The 17,625-nt window shown below is 46.4% G+C and overlaps 2 protein-coding genes across 2 annotated transcripts in view; both read left to right on the forward strand.

Annotated features, from left to right (window-relative positions):
* LOC140338964 (uncharacterized) overlaps positions 1–17,625 on the forward strand; it is a gene marked incomplete in the record, with an annotated part of 329,302 nt that overhangs the window by 109,461 nt on the left and 202,216 nt on the right.
* On the forward strand, positions 9,780–11,466 carry LOC140339061 (uncharacterized). The gene has a single exon (XM_072423605.1). The coding sequence runs from the start codon at positions 9,938–9,940 to the stop codon at positions 11,279–11,281; it is 1,344 nt and encodes a 447-aa protein (XP_072279706.1). The 5' UTR covers positions 9,780–9,937; the 3' UTR covers positions 11,282–11,466.

Here is a 17,625-nt window from a genome sequence, read left to right on the forward strand (position 1 = left end):
ACAGCCAGAGTGGATTCCAGGCTGAGAGAGAGAGCCAGAGTAAATGCCAGCCTCAGAGAGAGCCAGAGAGGATTCCAGGCTGCGAGAGAGCCAGACTGGGTTCTAGGCTGAGAGAGAGCCAGAGGGGATGCTGAGCTTAGAGAGAGCCAGAGGGGATGCTCAGGCTGAGAGAGAGCCAGAAGGGATGCCAGACTGAGAGAGAGCCAGAGAGGATTCCAGACAGAGAGAGACAGAGAGGATTCCAGGCTGAGAGCGAGCCAGAGTGGGTTATAGGCTGAGAGAGAGCCAGAGGAGATGCCTGGCTGAGAGTGAGCCAGAGAGGATTCCAGGCTGGGAGAGAGCCAGAGTGCATTCCAGGCAGAGAGAAAGAGGCAGAGGGGATGCCAGGCTGAGAGAGAGCCAGAGAGGATTCCAGGCTGAGAAAGAGCCAGAGTGGGTTCCGGGCTGAGAGAGAGCCAGAGGGGATGCCAGGCTGGGAGAGAGCCAGAGAGGATTTAAGGCTGGGAGAGAGCCAGGGAGGATTCAAGGCGGGGAGAGAGCCACAGGGGAAGCTAGACAGAGAGAGAGACAGAGGGGATGCCATGCTAAGAGAGAGCCATAGAGGATTCCAGGCTGAGAGAGAGCCAGAGGAGATGCCTGGCTGAGGGAGAGCCAAAAAGGATTCCAGTCTGGGAGAGAGCCAGAGTGCATTCCAGGCAGAGAGAGAGAGAGACAGAGGGGATGTCTGGCTGAGAGAGTCCCAGAGAGGATTCCTGGCTAAAAAAGAGCCAGAGTGGGTTCTGGGCTGAGAGAGAGCCAGAGGGGATGCCAGGCTGGGAGAGAGCCAGAGAGGATTCAAGGCTGGGAGAGAGCCAGAGAAGATTCCAGGCTGGGAGAGAGCCAGAGTGCATTCCAAGCTGAGGGAGAGCCAGAGGGGATGCCAGGGTGAGAGATAGCCAGAGAATATTCCGGGCTGAGAGAGAGCCAGAGGGGATGCCAGGCTGGGAGAGAGCCAGAGAGGATTCAAGGCTGGGAGAGAGCCAGAGAGGATTCCAGGCTGGGAGAGAGCCAGAGTGCATTTCAGGCTGGGAGAGAGCCAGAGTGCATTCCAGGCTGAGAGAGAGAGCCAGAGGGGATGCCAGGCTGAGAGAGATCCACAGGGGAAGCTAGACTGAGAGAGCCAGAGAGGATTCGAGGCTGAGAGTGATCTAGAGTGGGTTATAGGCTGAGAGAGAGCCAGATGAGATGCCTGGCTGAGAGTGAGCCAGAGAGGATTCCAGGCTGGGAGAGAGCCAGAGTGCATTCCAGGCAGAGAGAGAGAGAGGCAGAGAGGATGCCAGGATGAGAAAGACCCAGAGAGTATTCCAGGCTGAGAGAGAGCCGGAGTGGGTTCCGGGCTGAGAGAGAGCCAGAGGGGATGCCAGGCTGGGAGAGAGCCAGAGAGGATTCCAAGCTGAGTAAGATCCAAAGGGGATGCCAGGCTGAGAGAGAGAGCCAGAGGGGATGCCAGTGTGAGAGAGAGCCAGAGAGTATTCCAGGCTGAGAGAGAGCCAGAGTGGGTTCAAGGCTGAGAGAGAGGCAGAGGGGATCAGAGACTGGGAGCGAGCCAGAGAGGATTCAAGGCTGGGAGACTGCCAGATAGCATTCCAGACAGAAGGAGAGTGGCAGAGGGTATGCCAGGCTAAGAGAGAGCCCGAGAGGATGCCAGGGTGAGAGATAGCAAGAGAGTAATCCTGGCTGAGAGAGAACCAGAGTGGGTTATAGGCTGAGAGAGAGCTAGAGGGGATGCCAGGCTGAGAGAGAGCCAGAGAAGATTCCAGGCTGGGAGAGAGCCAGAATGCATTCCCGGCAGAGAGAGAGCCAGAGGGGATCCCACGCTGAGAGAGACCCACAAGGGAAGCTAGACTGAGAGAGAGCCTGAGTGGATGCCATGCTAAGAGAGAGCCAGAGAGGATTCCAGGCTGAGGGCAAGCCAGAGTGGGTTATAGGTTGAGAGAGAGCCAGAGAAGATACCTGGCTTAGAATGAGCCAGAGAGGATTCCAGGCTGGGAGAGAGCCAGAGTGCATTCCAGGCAGAGAGAGAGGCAGAGGAGATGCCAGGCTGAGAGAGAGCCAGAGTTCATTCCAGGCTGAGAGAGAGAGCCAAAGGGGATGCCAGGCTGAGAGAGAGCCGGAGAGGATTGCAGGCTGAGAGAGAGAGAGCCAGAGGGGATGTCTGGCTAAGAGAGAACCAGAGTGGGTTATAGGCTGAGAGAGAGCCAGAGGGGATGCCAGGCTGGGAGAGAGCCAGAGAGGATTCCAGGCGGTGAGAGAGCCACAGGGGAAGCTAGACTGAGAGAGAGCCTGAGGAGATGCCATGCTAAGAGAGAGCCAGAGAGGATTCCAGGCTGAGAGAGCCAGAGGAGATGCCTGGCTGAGGGAGAGCCAAAAAGGATTCCAGGCTGGGAGAGAGCCAGAGTGGGTTCCGGGCTGAGAGAGAGCCAGAGGGGATTCCAGGCTGGGAGAGAGCCAGAGGGGATGCCAGGCTGAGAGAAAGCCCGAGAGGATGCCAGGCTGAGAGGGAGCCAGAGGATTCTAGGCTGGGAGAGAGCCAGAGTGCATTCCAGGCAGAGAGAGAGAGGCAGAGGGGATGCCAGGGTGAGAGATAGCCAGAGAGTAATCCTGGCTGAGAAATGACCAGAGTGGGTTATAGGCTGAGAGAGAGAGCTAGAGGGGATGCCAGATTGGGAGAGAGCCAGAGAAGATTCCAGGCTGGGAGAGAGCCAGAGTGCATTCCAGGCTGAGAGAGAGAGCCAGAGGGGATGCTAGGCTGAGAGAGACCCACAGGGGGAGCTAGACTGAGAGAGAACCAGAGTGGGTTATAGGCTGAGAGAGAGAGCTAGAGAGGATGCCAGGCTGAGAGTGAGCCAGAGAGGATTCCAGGCTGGGAGAGAGCCAGAGTGCATTCCAGGCAGAGAGAGAGAGAGAGGCAGAGGGGATACCAGGCTGAGAGGGGGCCAGAGAGGATTCCAGGCTGAGAGAGAGCCAGAGTGGGTTCCGGGCTGAGAGAGAGCCAGAGGGGATGCCAGGCTGCGAGAGAGCCAGAGAGGATTCAAGGCTGAGAGAGAGCCAGAGAGGATTCCAGGCTGGGAGAGAGCCAGAGTGCATTCCAAGCGGAGAAAGAGCCAAATGGGATGCCAGACTGAGAGAGAGCCAGAGGGGATGCCAGGGTGAGAGAGAGCTAGAGTGCATTCCAGGCTGGGAGAGAGCCAGAGCCCATTCCAGGCTGAGACAGAGAGGCAGGGGGGATGCCAGGCTGAAAGAGAGCCAGAGAGGATTCCAGGCTGAGAGAGAGCCAGAGTGGGTTCCGGGCTGAGAGACAGCCAGAGGGGATGCCAGGCTGGGAGAGAGCCAGAGAGGATTCAAGGCTGAGAGAGAGCCAGAGAGGATTCCAGGCTGGGAGAGAGCCAGAGTGCATTCCAAGCTGAGAAAGAGCCAAAGGGGATGCCAGACTGAGAGGGAGCCAGAGGGGATGCCAGTGTGAGAGAGAGCTAGAGTGCATTCCAGGCCGGGAGAGAGCCAGAGCGCATTGCAGGCTGAGAGAGAGAGCCAGATGGGATGCCAGGGTGAGAGAGAGCCAGAGAGGATTCCAGGCTGAGAGAGAGCCAGAGTGAGTTCAAGGCTGGAAGGGGAATATGCTTGTTTGTTAGGTAAAGACTGCCTTGATTTGCTTATGCTATAAAATGATTTACTGTTAGTCAGAGAGGGAATGTCCAAGTAATAGTATGTAGTTGCCCTGCTGAGCCATTTATTTTGTTTGATAAACTGCTAAGAAATTAACAGGCAGGAGCCTGTTTGGACTGCAACTTTGAAGTCCGCTGTCTGATTCACTGCTGTCTTTTGACCACGTTGCTCCGGGCGATCCAACAATGGATACAAGTGGGGAGCACTTGTGGTTAACACCCCCCAACTCTCATCACCATGGCATCATCATAATAGAAAAACCTCTGCCATAATATCCCTAATATGCAAACTCCATTTGGGGACGCTGGTTTTGAAATAGCCAATCACCAACATGTACTTTGTACTTTATATAGAAGGGTAGATAACTTTGTTTGGTGTTTTCATTAAGGCTTAGTCTACACGGACGTTTTCCCCAGCGAGGCGTTAAAAGCCCGTGTTTGACATTCTCATGCATTCCAATGTGCTAATCTACACCGGGACGTTTCCTGGAGGCACGTGTTAGAGAGTTTTACATAACGCTCCTAGCCACGTTTTAAAAATTCAAACCCAGGGTAAACTTGATTAAAACACAGAAAACGTTCCCATTCAATCAATAGAGACTTTTATAAATGTTTTTAAGCTTCCAATGAAAACAATGGGAGCTTATATAAACTTTTTTAGCAGGACATTGAAATCTGGAAGCCCCTTTAATAAGGAGACTACCAGATCTCCACCACCCCACACTGGGGAATGAGTACAGTAGTACATAAAACCCCTTACTCATTCCCTGAAATCTGTGTAAGAAATAAAAAGAGGCTTTACTGTTCAATTATTTTTTTTAGATGTGTGTGTTTTGTGTAACTTTGTTAAACTTTTTTTTTTTACAGGTTATCCCACAATGAAAAGATGATTCCCTACATTCATGCCAAACTACTCCTGACAGTGTGGGATCCCTGGGCACTAGAGGGCAAATGAGGACAAAGCTTCCCATTCACCTCTAGTGCTCCATGATTGGCTGAGGAGAAGGAAACCCTGAGGACGCTTGAGCTGTCATCAGGGATTCCCCAAGCCAATCACAGAGCAGGGCAATCAGCGGAGCTCTGCTATGCTGACAGCTTTGCTTTCTTGATTGCTCCTGTAGCCCTAGCGGATCCGTGGGATGTGTTTTCGGATGCAGAACACACGTCACAGCTCTGCTAGGGCTGAGGGAGCAATCAAGAAAGCAAAGCTGTCAGCATAGCAGAGCCATGCTCCGTGACTGTCTGAGAAAAGGGAAACCCTGATAATGGCTCAACCGTCATCAAGGTTTCGCTTTTCTCAACCAATTTTTAGAACATGGTTGGATATAGCTAATGGGAGAACTGTCATGGGATACAGAAACTTTGGTAGCCAAGACATTTTAATAGAAGCTATACCGCACTAGATCAGGAATTTTAGCCGTATACAAGAGGTCATGAGACGGGGAGAAATATATATACCCAGATAACTACATCATTTTGGCTCCTCAAGTCAGTAAATATTTCCTGTTTTCCCAGGTAAAAGTAGGTACCTCAGCTTAAACGCAGATCGGCTTATGCACGGGTATATACGGTAAGGCTTTTTGGCTCCCATTGAAAAGGAAAAGATTCTTTAAGTATTTTCACCACCTCAAATGATAAAGTAACATTAAGGACCTTACATTTAGAACCATTCGATTGAAGCCCCAAGAAGACGTGAAAACATTTTATGTTGCTCACCATTCACCTCTATACCCTGAATATCTACATGACTTCGGATTGCTATAGCCAGGGGCTCTACCGCCAATGCTAAACGCAATGGCGACAATGGCCAACCATACCTAGTGCCCCTGCCTATAGAGAAGTGCTCTGAATGATAGGCCATATACTGTATAAACGAGAATCATATAACGAGGATACCCATTTGCAAAAATTTGATCCAAAGCCCTCCTTAGTTAATAGTGACATAAGGTATGGCCATAGCAAACGCTTTGCTAATATCCAAGCTGGGGTCTTAGTTTGTTTATCCTGTTAAAATAAATGCAATACCCTCCGTATACCATCTCCCGCTTGTCGCCTGGGTATAAAACCCATTTGATCAGCTGAGACAATATCGCCTATACCTCCTTCCAACCGGGCCGCCAAGATCTTGGCATCCAGGTTAAGAAGAGTGATCGGCCTATAATTAGACCAGTTCATTGCGTCAGTAGAAGGTTTTGGCAACATACAGATGGCTGCATCCAAAGTGCTAGGATCACGACAAACCCCATTAAATGTCTCCACCAGATAAGGCCCCAATATCTGCTGGTATTTCTTATAGTATATCACCGTAAACCTATCGGGTCCTGGCCTCTTGTTAGGTTTGAGATCCCCAATAGCCTTGGTCAGCTTAGGTAGAGTAATAGGAGCTTCTAAATTTTCCTGTATACTAGAAGTAAGTTTTGGTGGATTTATAAATGTATCCAATGCTGTCTTATCAAATGAACAAGGAGTTTGATACAGCTTGTGCAAGTGTTTATAAAATTCATGCAGTATGTGTGTTGGATTACTAGTAGGCCCTATCCCATTAACCCTAAGTCTGTAAGAATTAAGGCGTCTTTCAGGGTGTATCAACCTATTTGCCAATAATGTATGCGTTTTATTACTGTATCTGTAAAATTATTATTTGACCATCTCAACGATTTCTCGGCAACAGATGCCGTACAGAGATTCAATTAAGTGAGGGCCTCTTCCATTTGTCGTCTTGTATTCTTTTTTGGTGAAACTTTATACCGCGTACGCAGCTCCTCGTATTTGGATTCTGCATCCACTATCTTTGCCCTACGTTGTTTTTTTAATCTGTAAGTCTATCTGGATAAGTCCTCCCCGTACTACCGCCTTATGTGCCCCCCAAAGCACAGCTGGTGATTGCATAGGCTGTTGATTTAACCACCCGGCCGGTAAACACGATCTTGGTTAGGAGTAAAAAAAATTACAGAAATCGTTAAACCCGAACTTTTTTCAGTGGTTAAATATCATCACTTACCTGGTCCCGCTGTGATCATCCCCCATTCTGTTGTTCCAGCGTCGTTTTCCAGCGTCGTCCTCCAGCGTTGGGTGCCTGTCTTCTCTGCTGGCTTCTTCTTCTCCGTTCGGGTAGCGTGTATGTGTCCCTCGGCAATCCCTGATGACGTCGTCGGCGCGTGTGCCCATCAGTGGGAAATTCAAATTCAAACTCTCATTTTGTATTGGATTGGATACTCCCGTATCCAATACAAAATAATAAAAAAAAAACACAAAGTAAATAACTTGGACATTCAAATTCATATTTTGTATTGGATTGGATACAAACTCCCGTATCCAATCAAATACAAAATAATACAAAACAAACACAATAAAATACACAATCAAAGTTTAAAACATACCAGTTATTCCCTGGATGGCTAGTGTGTAACACTGTGTCTTCTCTTACCTTTGCTGATCTTCGCCTAATTCTGACCGTCTGCTGTCTGCTTTGACCTCTGCCTGGACTCCGACATCTCTGCCTGTCGCCTGCCCTGATCTCTGCCTAGACTCTGACATCTCTGCCTGCTTTGACCTCTGCCTGGACTCTGACATCTCCTCCTGCTTTGACCCTGACATCTCTGCCTGCCGCCTGCCCTGACCTCTGCCTGGACCCGGACATCCCCGCCTGCCTGACCCCTGCTATGGCTTCAAGCTCCAGAAGGCATCTATCCACCCAAGATGTGTTGGAACATGATTGTGTGTTTCAAACTTTTTTTATATTCATGATATCTACTGGATTCTTGTTCGGACATATTTCTGTAAGTTACAGGTCTACAATTTAAAAAAGAATTTCATGAAAAACAGTGTACCGCTTTTGGTACAGAAATCCAGACATCAGTGAAACGCCCAGGTGGTTAAAGCAAAATACTCCACCGAAATCCCTTGTAATTTTTGATCTACCTCAGGATTACTGAGCAAGGAACCATTAAGTGACCATCTAAACAGGACAGGTTTCGGAAAAAGAGAGGATAGTGTGGCCAAAACTGCATCATGGTCAGACCATGAAACCGCCAAGATGTCACAGGATATACTCCAAAGGTAAAGCCTTTTGATGCATTAAAATATGATCTAAACACAAGGGCTATCCCTAGTGACTTCCACCCCAGGACCAAGGCTCAATAATAAAGCACTGAAAAACTTCAAACAATTCTCCAATATTTAACTGGTAACCAGAAGGGCTACTTTAGCGCGTTTAGGCGAATCTGTAACCTCACGCTCCTTCGTCCTTTTTTGCTGATGTCAATCCGATGACCGGGATATTGGAGGAATGGGATTTTCCACAATGCCCGATTTCTCATGTTGGTCACAAACATAAAGTCCCAATGCTTGAAAGCAGTTTCTGGCCTACAATAACTTGTATCTTGCCCCCATAGGTGAATAACAACTTAAAGGTGAAGCCCCATCTCTAAGGGACGCGTTGATTCTGTAAGATCTGAAGGAAAGGTTTCAGCTCTCTGCGGCACAATATTGTCGCCGGTGTCCATAAAAAGTTGGTAATTGTGTCCTTGGAACGAAAGGGGTTCCATCATTCTAGCTGTCTTCATTAACATATCTATGACACGAGGATAATGTGGTTTAACCACAATATTACTTGGTGGACCTTCAGATTTTGGTTCACGGAAACTCGCAATAACTGTTGCGTTAAGTTTAGTTATGCTTTCTGGTAAACCACGAAGGTGGAGGTTAGAACGGCAGACCTATTCTCATAATCTTGGATTTCGCATAATTACAAGACTATAGTGATAGACCTTCTGCAAGGTTCTATATCTTCTTCAATGGATTTTAGATATAAAACTTTCCTTACACACAGTAGAGATCTTGGTAGAACACGGACCTCTCATCCATACAAGACTATGGTGATGGACCTTCCACAATGTTCCACAGCTTTTTCTCCTCTCCGGTGGTAATTTCTATAGAGGACTTCTAAAGACATCACTAGGTGCTATCATTGGATCTGGAGGTGTCTGCCATTGGCTGAGGAAGATGGGTAAATAGTCCAATCCTAAGGATGGCTGATGACAAAGATACAATTTATGATTTGTTAATATATTATTATTATTATTATACAGATATACAGATGTTGTCACGCTATTGGTGGGCGTGTCCTGTTTGTTGGGTGTAATTTCTATGTTTTCTGTGTAAATGCTAAATTTTGTCCCATGTCCACCTCTGAATATTTGGTGGCCTTTACAGAGACCATGCCAATCAGTTCAGTTTCTATTAATTTATTTATTGAAGGACAAGAAATGTTAGGGACCATCGGGTGGTGTTAATCATATTAGGCAGGACAAATGGGGGCCACTCATTAGAGAAGATACATTGATAAGTTGGGTTCATCCAGTGGTCCCCTCATGGGTGATCACTTTCCAGGTACAGTAGTCTGAACATTTCCTTTGTTCCACTTTTGGGATGATGGCGCCCCATGGCTGAGGGGTTCATCAGAGTAATCTGTTATCATACCAGTAACCCTTCATTCACCCCATCCACTTCCCCCGTACCATGCTCTTTGCATGGCCACCCATTTCACCTGGTTGGTCTGAGGATAATGAACAGACTGGAAAGGGGTTGGCCATGATGGTGACCAGCAGGTGAAGTTGGGTAATACCTGCACCTCCCAGTCCTTGAACAAAACATGCTATAGTAAGCTACAAATAATAGAGGATGAACTTTGCTGCCCCTTTTATGCCCCCCGGAGGGAAGCCCCCAACCACCTACAGAACTGTCCCTCACCAAATGATAGACATGATTAGTCCAGGAAAATGGCCTCTACAAATTTCTAAATATTAGAGTTACCCCGCAGATAAAGATTGATTGCACCTCCAACTCCTGACAGAAAATTTGTGCAGGGGAACTGCTAAGAACTGAAACAATTACAGTCCACCAAAGTCAGCAGCCAATGAGTGGAGCCCAATAAATCAGTAACAGAGCCTAAGTGGTTAAAACCAAATCACCTAAAGATTCACAGAAGAGTGTGAGGATCTCTGAATAACCTTGAATCTGAGAGATTTCTTTAGGTGCACAGAAGATCCACTAAGGTTTTGCATTTGACAAGGTGATGGGGAGGGGCTTCAAAGAGGGGAGGAGTCCCAGCTGGTTAGGACCTCCCCTGAGGACATCTGCTGCCTCCATCTACCTGATCCGGATGGAATGTTGATTTGGGTGAAGTAACCCTCTCATATCCGGCCATTATATTTTTCTATTTTCCAGGACACTCCATGGAGAAACCCTCAAAGGATCGTCTGACTTTATCTCCAGATTGTAAAATGGAGGCCATGACAGGAGATTGTGCGGGAGAAGAGACCATCAGCCCAGCTATGAATAGACCATCCAATTCCTCTGACTCTGATCCTCTTCTTCCTGTGAGGGATGGTGCCGGTATTCCGGGAGGGAAGACCCTTTCCTGTCCTGAGTGTGGAAGGAGTTTCAGCTCTGAGCAAAGTCCTTCTGTACATCAGAGGTCTCGCACACAAGAGAAGCTGCATTCCTGTCCTGAGTGTGGAGAATCTTTTCTTCATCTTTCTGTACATCAAAGAACACACGCTGGTGAAGAGCTTCAGTCTTGTTCTGGGTGTGGGAAATGTTTTCCAGACAAGTCTAGTCTTTCTGTACATCAAATCTCTCATAATGGTGGGCAGACATACTTGTGTCTTGAGTGTGGGAAAAGTTATGCACACAAATCAAATCTTATCATGCAACAACAATCTCACACAGGGGAGAAGCTTCATTCTTGTTCTGAGTGTGGAACATGTTCTTTGGAAAAGTCTGGTCTATCTGCACATCAAATCTGTCATACTGATGGAAGGACATACTCGTGTCTTGAGTGTGGGAATAGTTATACATGCATATCAAATCTTATCTTTCATCAACAATCTCACACGGGGGAGAAGCCGTACTTTTGTCCTGAGTGTCGGAAAAGTTTTGGCAATAAATCACAACTCATTATACATCAGAGATCTCATACAGGGGAGAAACCATATTCCTGTCCTGAATGTGGAAAATGTTTTGCACGAAAATCATATCTTGTTATTCATCAGAGATTTCACACAGGAGAGAAACCATTCTCCTGTCCTGAGTGTAAAAAATGTTTTCCACGAAAATCGGATCTTGTTATTCATCAGAGATATCACACAGGGGACAAACCATATGCCTGTCCTGAGTGTGGAAAATGTTTTGCACGAAAATCAGATCTTGTTCTACATCAGAGATCTCACACAGGGGAGAAACCATATGCCTGTCCTGAGTGTGGAAAAAGTTTTGCACGTAACTCAGATCTTGGTATACATCGGAGGTCTCACACAGGGGAGAAACCTTTTTCCTGTCCTGAGTGTGGAAAATGTTTTGCACTAAAAAAAGTTCTTGTTATACATCAGAGATCTCACACAGGGGAAAAGCCATTTTCGTGTTCTGAGTGCGGGAAAAGTTATAGACGAAAAAAAGATCTTGTTATACATCAGAGATCTCACACAGGGGAGAAACCATTTCAATGTCCTGAGTGTGGAAAATGTTATACAGGAAAATGTTTTCTTATCAGACACCGTAAGAACTCACACCTGCCCTGAGGCGCATTTCCCACACAAATCGGACCTTAATGAGAACTTTCACCCAGATGATGCCATATCAAAGTCCTGAGATTGGGAAAGTTTTGCTCAGATTTTAAGGAAGGTGAGGATTCTGCAGAGCAGTAAAATACAAAGGGGGTGGATAGACAATGTATAATAGGATTAATAAAGATATCTAGAACAAATCTGAAGTTGTCATCATGGCGTCTTATATTGTTGTGTGAGGTGGTCAAGAGATTCCCTTCCGTTAGAATAGGAGGAATCTTCAGTAGGAATCAGCATTGTTGGGTTATATAAGGCACGGGTCCCCAACATTCTGGCAGGTGGGCCGCGGCTCTGGTCGGTGCACCCCCACCCCCCAGCGGGGTCAGGAGAGAGCCAGAGCTGTGGAGCTCAGGGCAGGGGGCAGGTTGAGTTTTTAAACAGGCTCAGACCTGTGATGGCAGAGTGGGCTGGTTTTGGCATCATGACGTCATTTTGAGGTGAATTTTCTTTTTTTAAACATTCTTTATTTAAAATTTTTAAACAGGATACAAAAAAAAATAGGGGAGGGGAAACATGGATAAACATATCGATATAACATCTACAAAAGAATATTTCAAACAAGGTAGTGCAAGCTTTGTACAAAGTTAAATAAAGGAACAACAAAAGGGTATGCGGGGATAGAGGAGTTGTTGTGACACGAGGAAAGGTATAGGGGAGGGTTCACAACATGGAAGGGGTACTTCTATGGAGTCCTGTAAAAGCCGATTGAGCCAAAGAGTAAGGGTATGTGGGTGGGAATTTTAATTGGGGGCAGTAAGATCCTTATATTCGTTAGTGGTTATAAACTGTGACCAATAATACCATGTATGAGCCACCTTCCTGCCAGTACCCCGAATAGAGGAAGTAAGATCCTCCATTTAGTGGATCTCATTGACTCTACTGAGCCATAAACCAATAGTGGGTGGATCAGGATTTCGGCAGTGGGCGGCTATGCAGGAGATAGCGGCCATAATAAGGTGCCTGATGACCGAGCCTTTATATGCCTTCCGTGAAAATGAATTGTGTTGTAAGAGAAAGAAAGCCGGATCATCTGGGATCTCTTGGTCTGACATTTGTTGAGCAATAGACCGAACCGTGGCCCAAAAATTCCGCGAAAGGGGACAATACCAGAATGTATGCAGTAATGTGCCTTTCTCTGTCAGGCATCTCCAGCAGCGGTCTGATACAGCTGGGAAGATGTGTAGTTTCTCCAGGGTTTGGTACCATCGCGAGACCACTTTGAAACAGATTTCTTGGTATTTACTAGCAAAAGACGCTTTATGGATTCAATATAGAATATTTTCTTTTTGTTCCGTAGATAGCGGGAGACCCAACTCAGTCTCCCAAAACCTAAGAAACATGCGTGTAATCGGGGGGTGAGGTCTGTAGTAGCCTGTAAACTACAGATAGAGTGTGTCTAATACCACCCGTCCCCAAGCATAGCTGCTCAAAAACAGTAAGGGGTCTACAATAGGATAGGGCCGAGCGGAGAGTAGACAAGAAATGGGTGATCTGCAAGATTTTCCAGAAATCTAATTGAAATTCTCCCACGGCTTCTCCTAACTCCTCTGGGCTGATCTATCTGCCTGACCTGAAGAGAACAATTCTTTGAATCTCCCTTCTTCCAACCCAAGAGGAAAGGACGGGTTGCCCAGGATCGGGAAGAGAGGCAATGGAGAAGGTGAGAGGTGTAGCACTGTCAATTCCCATGTATAACCCACCGTAGGGTGAGACTTAAGTCCTGGGAAAGCCGATATCGGTAGCCAGGGAAGAAGGCTTAGAGGTGTTGGGCAACAGTGATATCCACTGTTTAAAATTTCCATTTCAGCGGCACAAATCCAGTACCCGTGTCAGGTGAGCTGACAGGTAGTAGTGAAACATGTTTGGGATTTCCAGACCCCCTTCTAATTTAGGAGTCATAAGTAGAGACCGGCAAAATCTTGGAGCTTTATTCCGCCAAATATAGCGAAACAGTTTAGACGCAAGTAAAAAAAGGACCCCGGATTTTTGATGGGCAGCGTTTGGAAGAGATTTAGAAATTGGGGGAGAATATTCATTTTAATTACATTAATGCATCCCAGCCACGAAAAAGTCAGTTTATCTCATTTCTTGAAGTCATTAAGCACTGTGGGGAGCAGTGGGAGAAAATTCCGTTCAAATATTTCAGTGAGAGTGTTTTGGGAATTTTCATGCCTATATACGTGATTGCATGGAGTTCCCAATGAAAGTCAAATAATTGTTGAAGGTGAGAGCGGACTACATTTGAAAGTGTTATATCCACGGCTGTTGATTTGGAGTAGTTAATTTTGAAATTTGACATAGAATTAAATTCACTCAAGATTGTCATGAAATTAGGCAAGGAGATGATTGGGTTGGTTATGGCGAACAGCAGATCATCAGCGTAGGCTGCCACTTTCTGGGGAGAGCATCCCATATCTAAGCCCGAGATAGCAGGGGAGGCACAGATCATATGAAGAGGTGGCTCTAGGGACAAAATAAAGATCAGAAGGGACAGGGGACAACCCTGTTTTGTGCCATTAGAAATGGAAATAGGGTCTGAAAGCAGTCCATTCACTCTGACCCTGGCTGTGGGTTCAGAGTAAATGGCTCTAATCCATGATATCATACGGGGGCCTAAACCTATGTGTATTAGGGTTTGATCCATGCGGAGCCAATCAACCTGGTCAAAAGCTTTTTCAGCGTCTGTGGACCGTAACATTAGCGGGATATGTTTGGATGTAGCATAAAATATCCAATTCAATATTCTGGTCGTGTCGTCCCTGGCCTCCCTGCCGGGCATGAAACCAACTTGATCCAGATGGATGAGTGTGCATGACTTTGATTAGTCTGGTGGCTAGAATTTTTGTAAAAAGTTTTAGGTCTTGATAAAGGAGGGAGATAGGCCGGTAGCTAGCACGTGAAGAGGGGTCTTTACCCTCTTTGGGTATGACCGTGATGGTGGCCCGCAGGGAATCCAGAGAGAACCGCCCACCTTCAGAAATATGGTTATATGCCGCTAAAAAATGAGTCGCCAAAGGAGCCTGAAAAGTTTTATAGTATGATAAAGGTAACCCATCCGGTCCAGGTATTTTACCAGTGGGGGTGTCTCTTATGGCCGCACTAAGTTGTTCCGCCGAGATAGGAGCTTCCAATATCTTTCTATTAGAGAAAGAGAAGGCATCTTTGAGTCTAAGAGATATCTTCAGATCGCCGTACCCTCTCTCCTATTACCATGGAAGAAGAAGGCTTCGAGATATTATATAATGTAGAGTAGTATTGGCGAAAGGATTCCGTTATGTCTTTAGTAAGGTAGACCTTACGTCCACAGTTGTCCATGAGAAAAGAAATAAACGAGCATATCTTCTGTACACGGAGAGCGTTGGCTAGTAGACGACCGCTCTTGTTGCCGTGTTCATAAAACAACCTCTTACATTTAGTAAGGGCAAATTTAGCCCTGTTGAGGCAAAGTAATGAGAGTTTCTCATGGAGAACTCGGAGTTCCTTACCTATCGTAGGATCTAGGGAAGACTTATGCGAAGATTCGAGGATTGTAACATGATTGAGAGTGTCCCCTATTTCCTTCTGACGTTCCCCCTTGAGCCTAGTCCCATGTTTGATAAATAAACCTTGTATGACTGCTTTGTGGGCCTCCCAAAGTAAAAGCGGGCTGGTCTCAGGAGTAGCATTGGTCTGAAAATAGTGGGATAGTTCAGAATTGACATCCGCCAGGACTACTGTATCTTGGAGAAGAGATTCATTTAAGCTCCAATTCCAAGACTTGGGGTGGAGATAAGACAATTATTTAGTAATGGAAACTGGAGCATGATATGATAAAGTAATTGAGCCAATGGAACAAGACTTCACTTTGTGTAACTCAGAATGGTCAATCCTTGAGTATGAACTGTGGGGGGGAAGAATAAAATGTCTAATCCCTATCTTGGGGATGCAAAACACGCCAAACATCAAGAAGCCTATGTTGAGACAGGGTTTTCAGGATTCGACCATTGTTATGGGGCGAAGAGTGATTGGGTCCACTACGAGAAGTGTCCAGTGTCCCATCTGGTGTGAAGTTAAAGTCTCCTCTCAAGATCCAGATACCTTCCTGAAATTTTTCCAATTTCTCAAGGGTCTCACTTAAAAATGAGGCCTGTCCGGTATTAGGAAGGTATATGGATGCTAGGATGACTGGAGCCTTCTAAGTTCCCTTTAATAAAGAGGAATCTACCTTCCCGGCAGCTTAGTTGATCCTTAAAGTGCCATGAGACGGAGGAGGCTACCAAGATGCTGACTCCCTTGGATTTAGATAAATCAGTACAGCTATGATAGATTATTGGGTACCTCTTATTGCCAAATCTCAGAATCTTATCGATGCAAAAATGAGTTTCCTGTATGAATGCTATTTGTGTTTTTAATCTGTGTAGTTCCACTAGTATCGTGGAGCGTTTTTCTGGGGTATTCAACCCTTTAACGTTATACGTGACCACTCTAACTGGACCTATTAGAGAAATGTGGAAGGGAGCCCGCAGGCTATCTCAATGTTCTAGACACTCCTAGGAGCTAGGGTAGTGGTTTAAGAGGGGGTCAGATGAGGGGGAAGGTAATACAGGGGGGCAGGGCAACCCAACAAGACAAGCAATTAAAAGAACATATAAAATAAGAACAAACAAAAATAGTAAGCGCAGATCAGCAGCGCAAATTCCCTTGGAAAGGGTGGCTCAGGTGGTAAGGGCGAAGCCCTCACCACCCGGGCCAGACCTATAATTATACGCAAATATAAGCATTGGGTGAGATAGCTAATGTAAGCTGTACCGGGGAGGGTACAAACATAAATCCGCTTCTTTTAGGACAAATCTTTTTCTCAAACTAGAACAGTGTGAACAGTTATTAAGGCATTATCAAATTTCAATCAGAACAAATATACCTCACTGGGAGAACAACCCCTTGAGAAGGAGATAATCATGTCCTTCACTTCAGGGGTACAATAAAGTCCCTTTTATGGGGTGGACCAATATCACGGGGGAGCCTGTGAAGAACTGTGCGTCTGGTCTCTGTTGGATTTATTATGCACTTGCTGCCATTCCGAATTCGCTGGCGGAAGTAGAGGGGTGGGGAGCGTAGGCCAATCTGGAAGCTTAATCTGGGGTAGTTCAGATGTAGCCAGGAAAGTAGGTAAATCTCCTAGTTGACGAAAGGAAACGCGGATTTGCTACCTCTGTGCGCATTAGGTTGAAACGAAAAGCCCCATCTGTACTTGATATTGTTGTCTTTCAACATTTGTAGTAATGGCTTCAATGCTCGGCGTAGTGCTAAAGTGTTGCGAGAAAGATCAGTTAGAAACATTATAGGGCGATTATTAAAGGTGAACGCTTCCTGTGATCTGGCTTCCTCCATGATGAGTTCTTCAAGCTGGAAGGAGTGGACCCGACAGATTACATCCCTTGGTCTATCTGGATCCTGACTTTTCGGTCCAAGAGTTCGGTGAATCCGGACAATTTCTATAACATTGTCCCTTGGCTTCTGAAGAAGCTCATTGAACAAGGTTGTTGCTGCTGCATGAAGATCTTTTGGCTCAACCCAACCGATTCTGGTAGCCCCCGAATCCGTATGTTGTTACGGCGGCTTCGGTTCTCTAAATCATCTTGCTGATATAGGAGTTGTTGAAGCAGTACTGAATGCTCACTGATGGCATGAGTGTGGTCTTGTACATGTGTACGGTGGTCTTCAGTTGCTCGTTCCACCTCTTCTATTCTGGAGCCAAGATCAGATTTAAGTGTGGCTAATACAGAGCGGAGAGAGTTTTGGATGCGTACCAGATATGATTCATCTCTGCATCTCTGTCCATATATCTGAGGGATCCATAGAGGTTTTGGGAGGCTTGGGGGACTGCAGTTGTTTTTGTCTTCACCCAGCAGGATTGATGTTGTATTGTGTATTTCCTATTATTTCCAGAATATTACATGACACAGAGAGAGATCACCTGGGAAAAATATTGTGTGCTGACCACCTCACTACAGTGCTGAAGATGGACCAGAGTCACGTGACTGAGAAGATACTGGACCTAATGTTGGAGATCATTTACCTACTGACCGGAGAGGTGAGGGGTATTCTGGGAGGTCACATGACAACACTCTGATCTCCAGTAATAATACACTGACCTGATTGGAGAGGTGAGGAGGATTCTGGGAGGTCACATGACAACACTCTGATCGCCAGCAATAATACACTGACCTGATTGGAGAGGTGAGGGGGATTCTGGGAGGTCACATGACACCACTCTGATCTCCAGTAATAATACACAGACCTGATTGGAGAGGTGAGGG

Source organism: Pyxicephalus adspersus, chromosome 10 (genome assembly GCF_032062135.1).
Source record: "Pyxicephalus adspersus chromosome 10, UCB_Pads_2.0, whole genome shotgun sequence".
Taxonomy (NCBI): domain Eukaryota; kingdom Metazoa; phylum Chordata; class Amphibia; order Anura; family Pyxicephalidae; genus Pyxicephalus; species Pyxicephalus adspersus.

Bases quoted from the DNA above. Each gene is read 5' to 3' on its own strand.
- LOC140339061 (XM_072423605.1), top strand. From the start codon at position 9,938: ATGGAGAAACCCTCAAAGGATCGTCTGACTTTATCTCCAGATTGTAAA.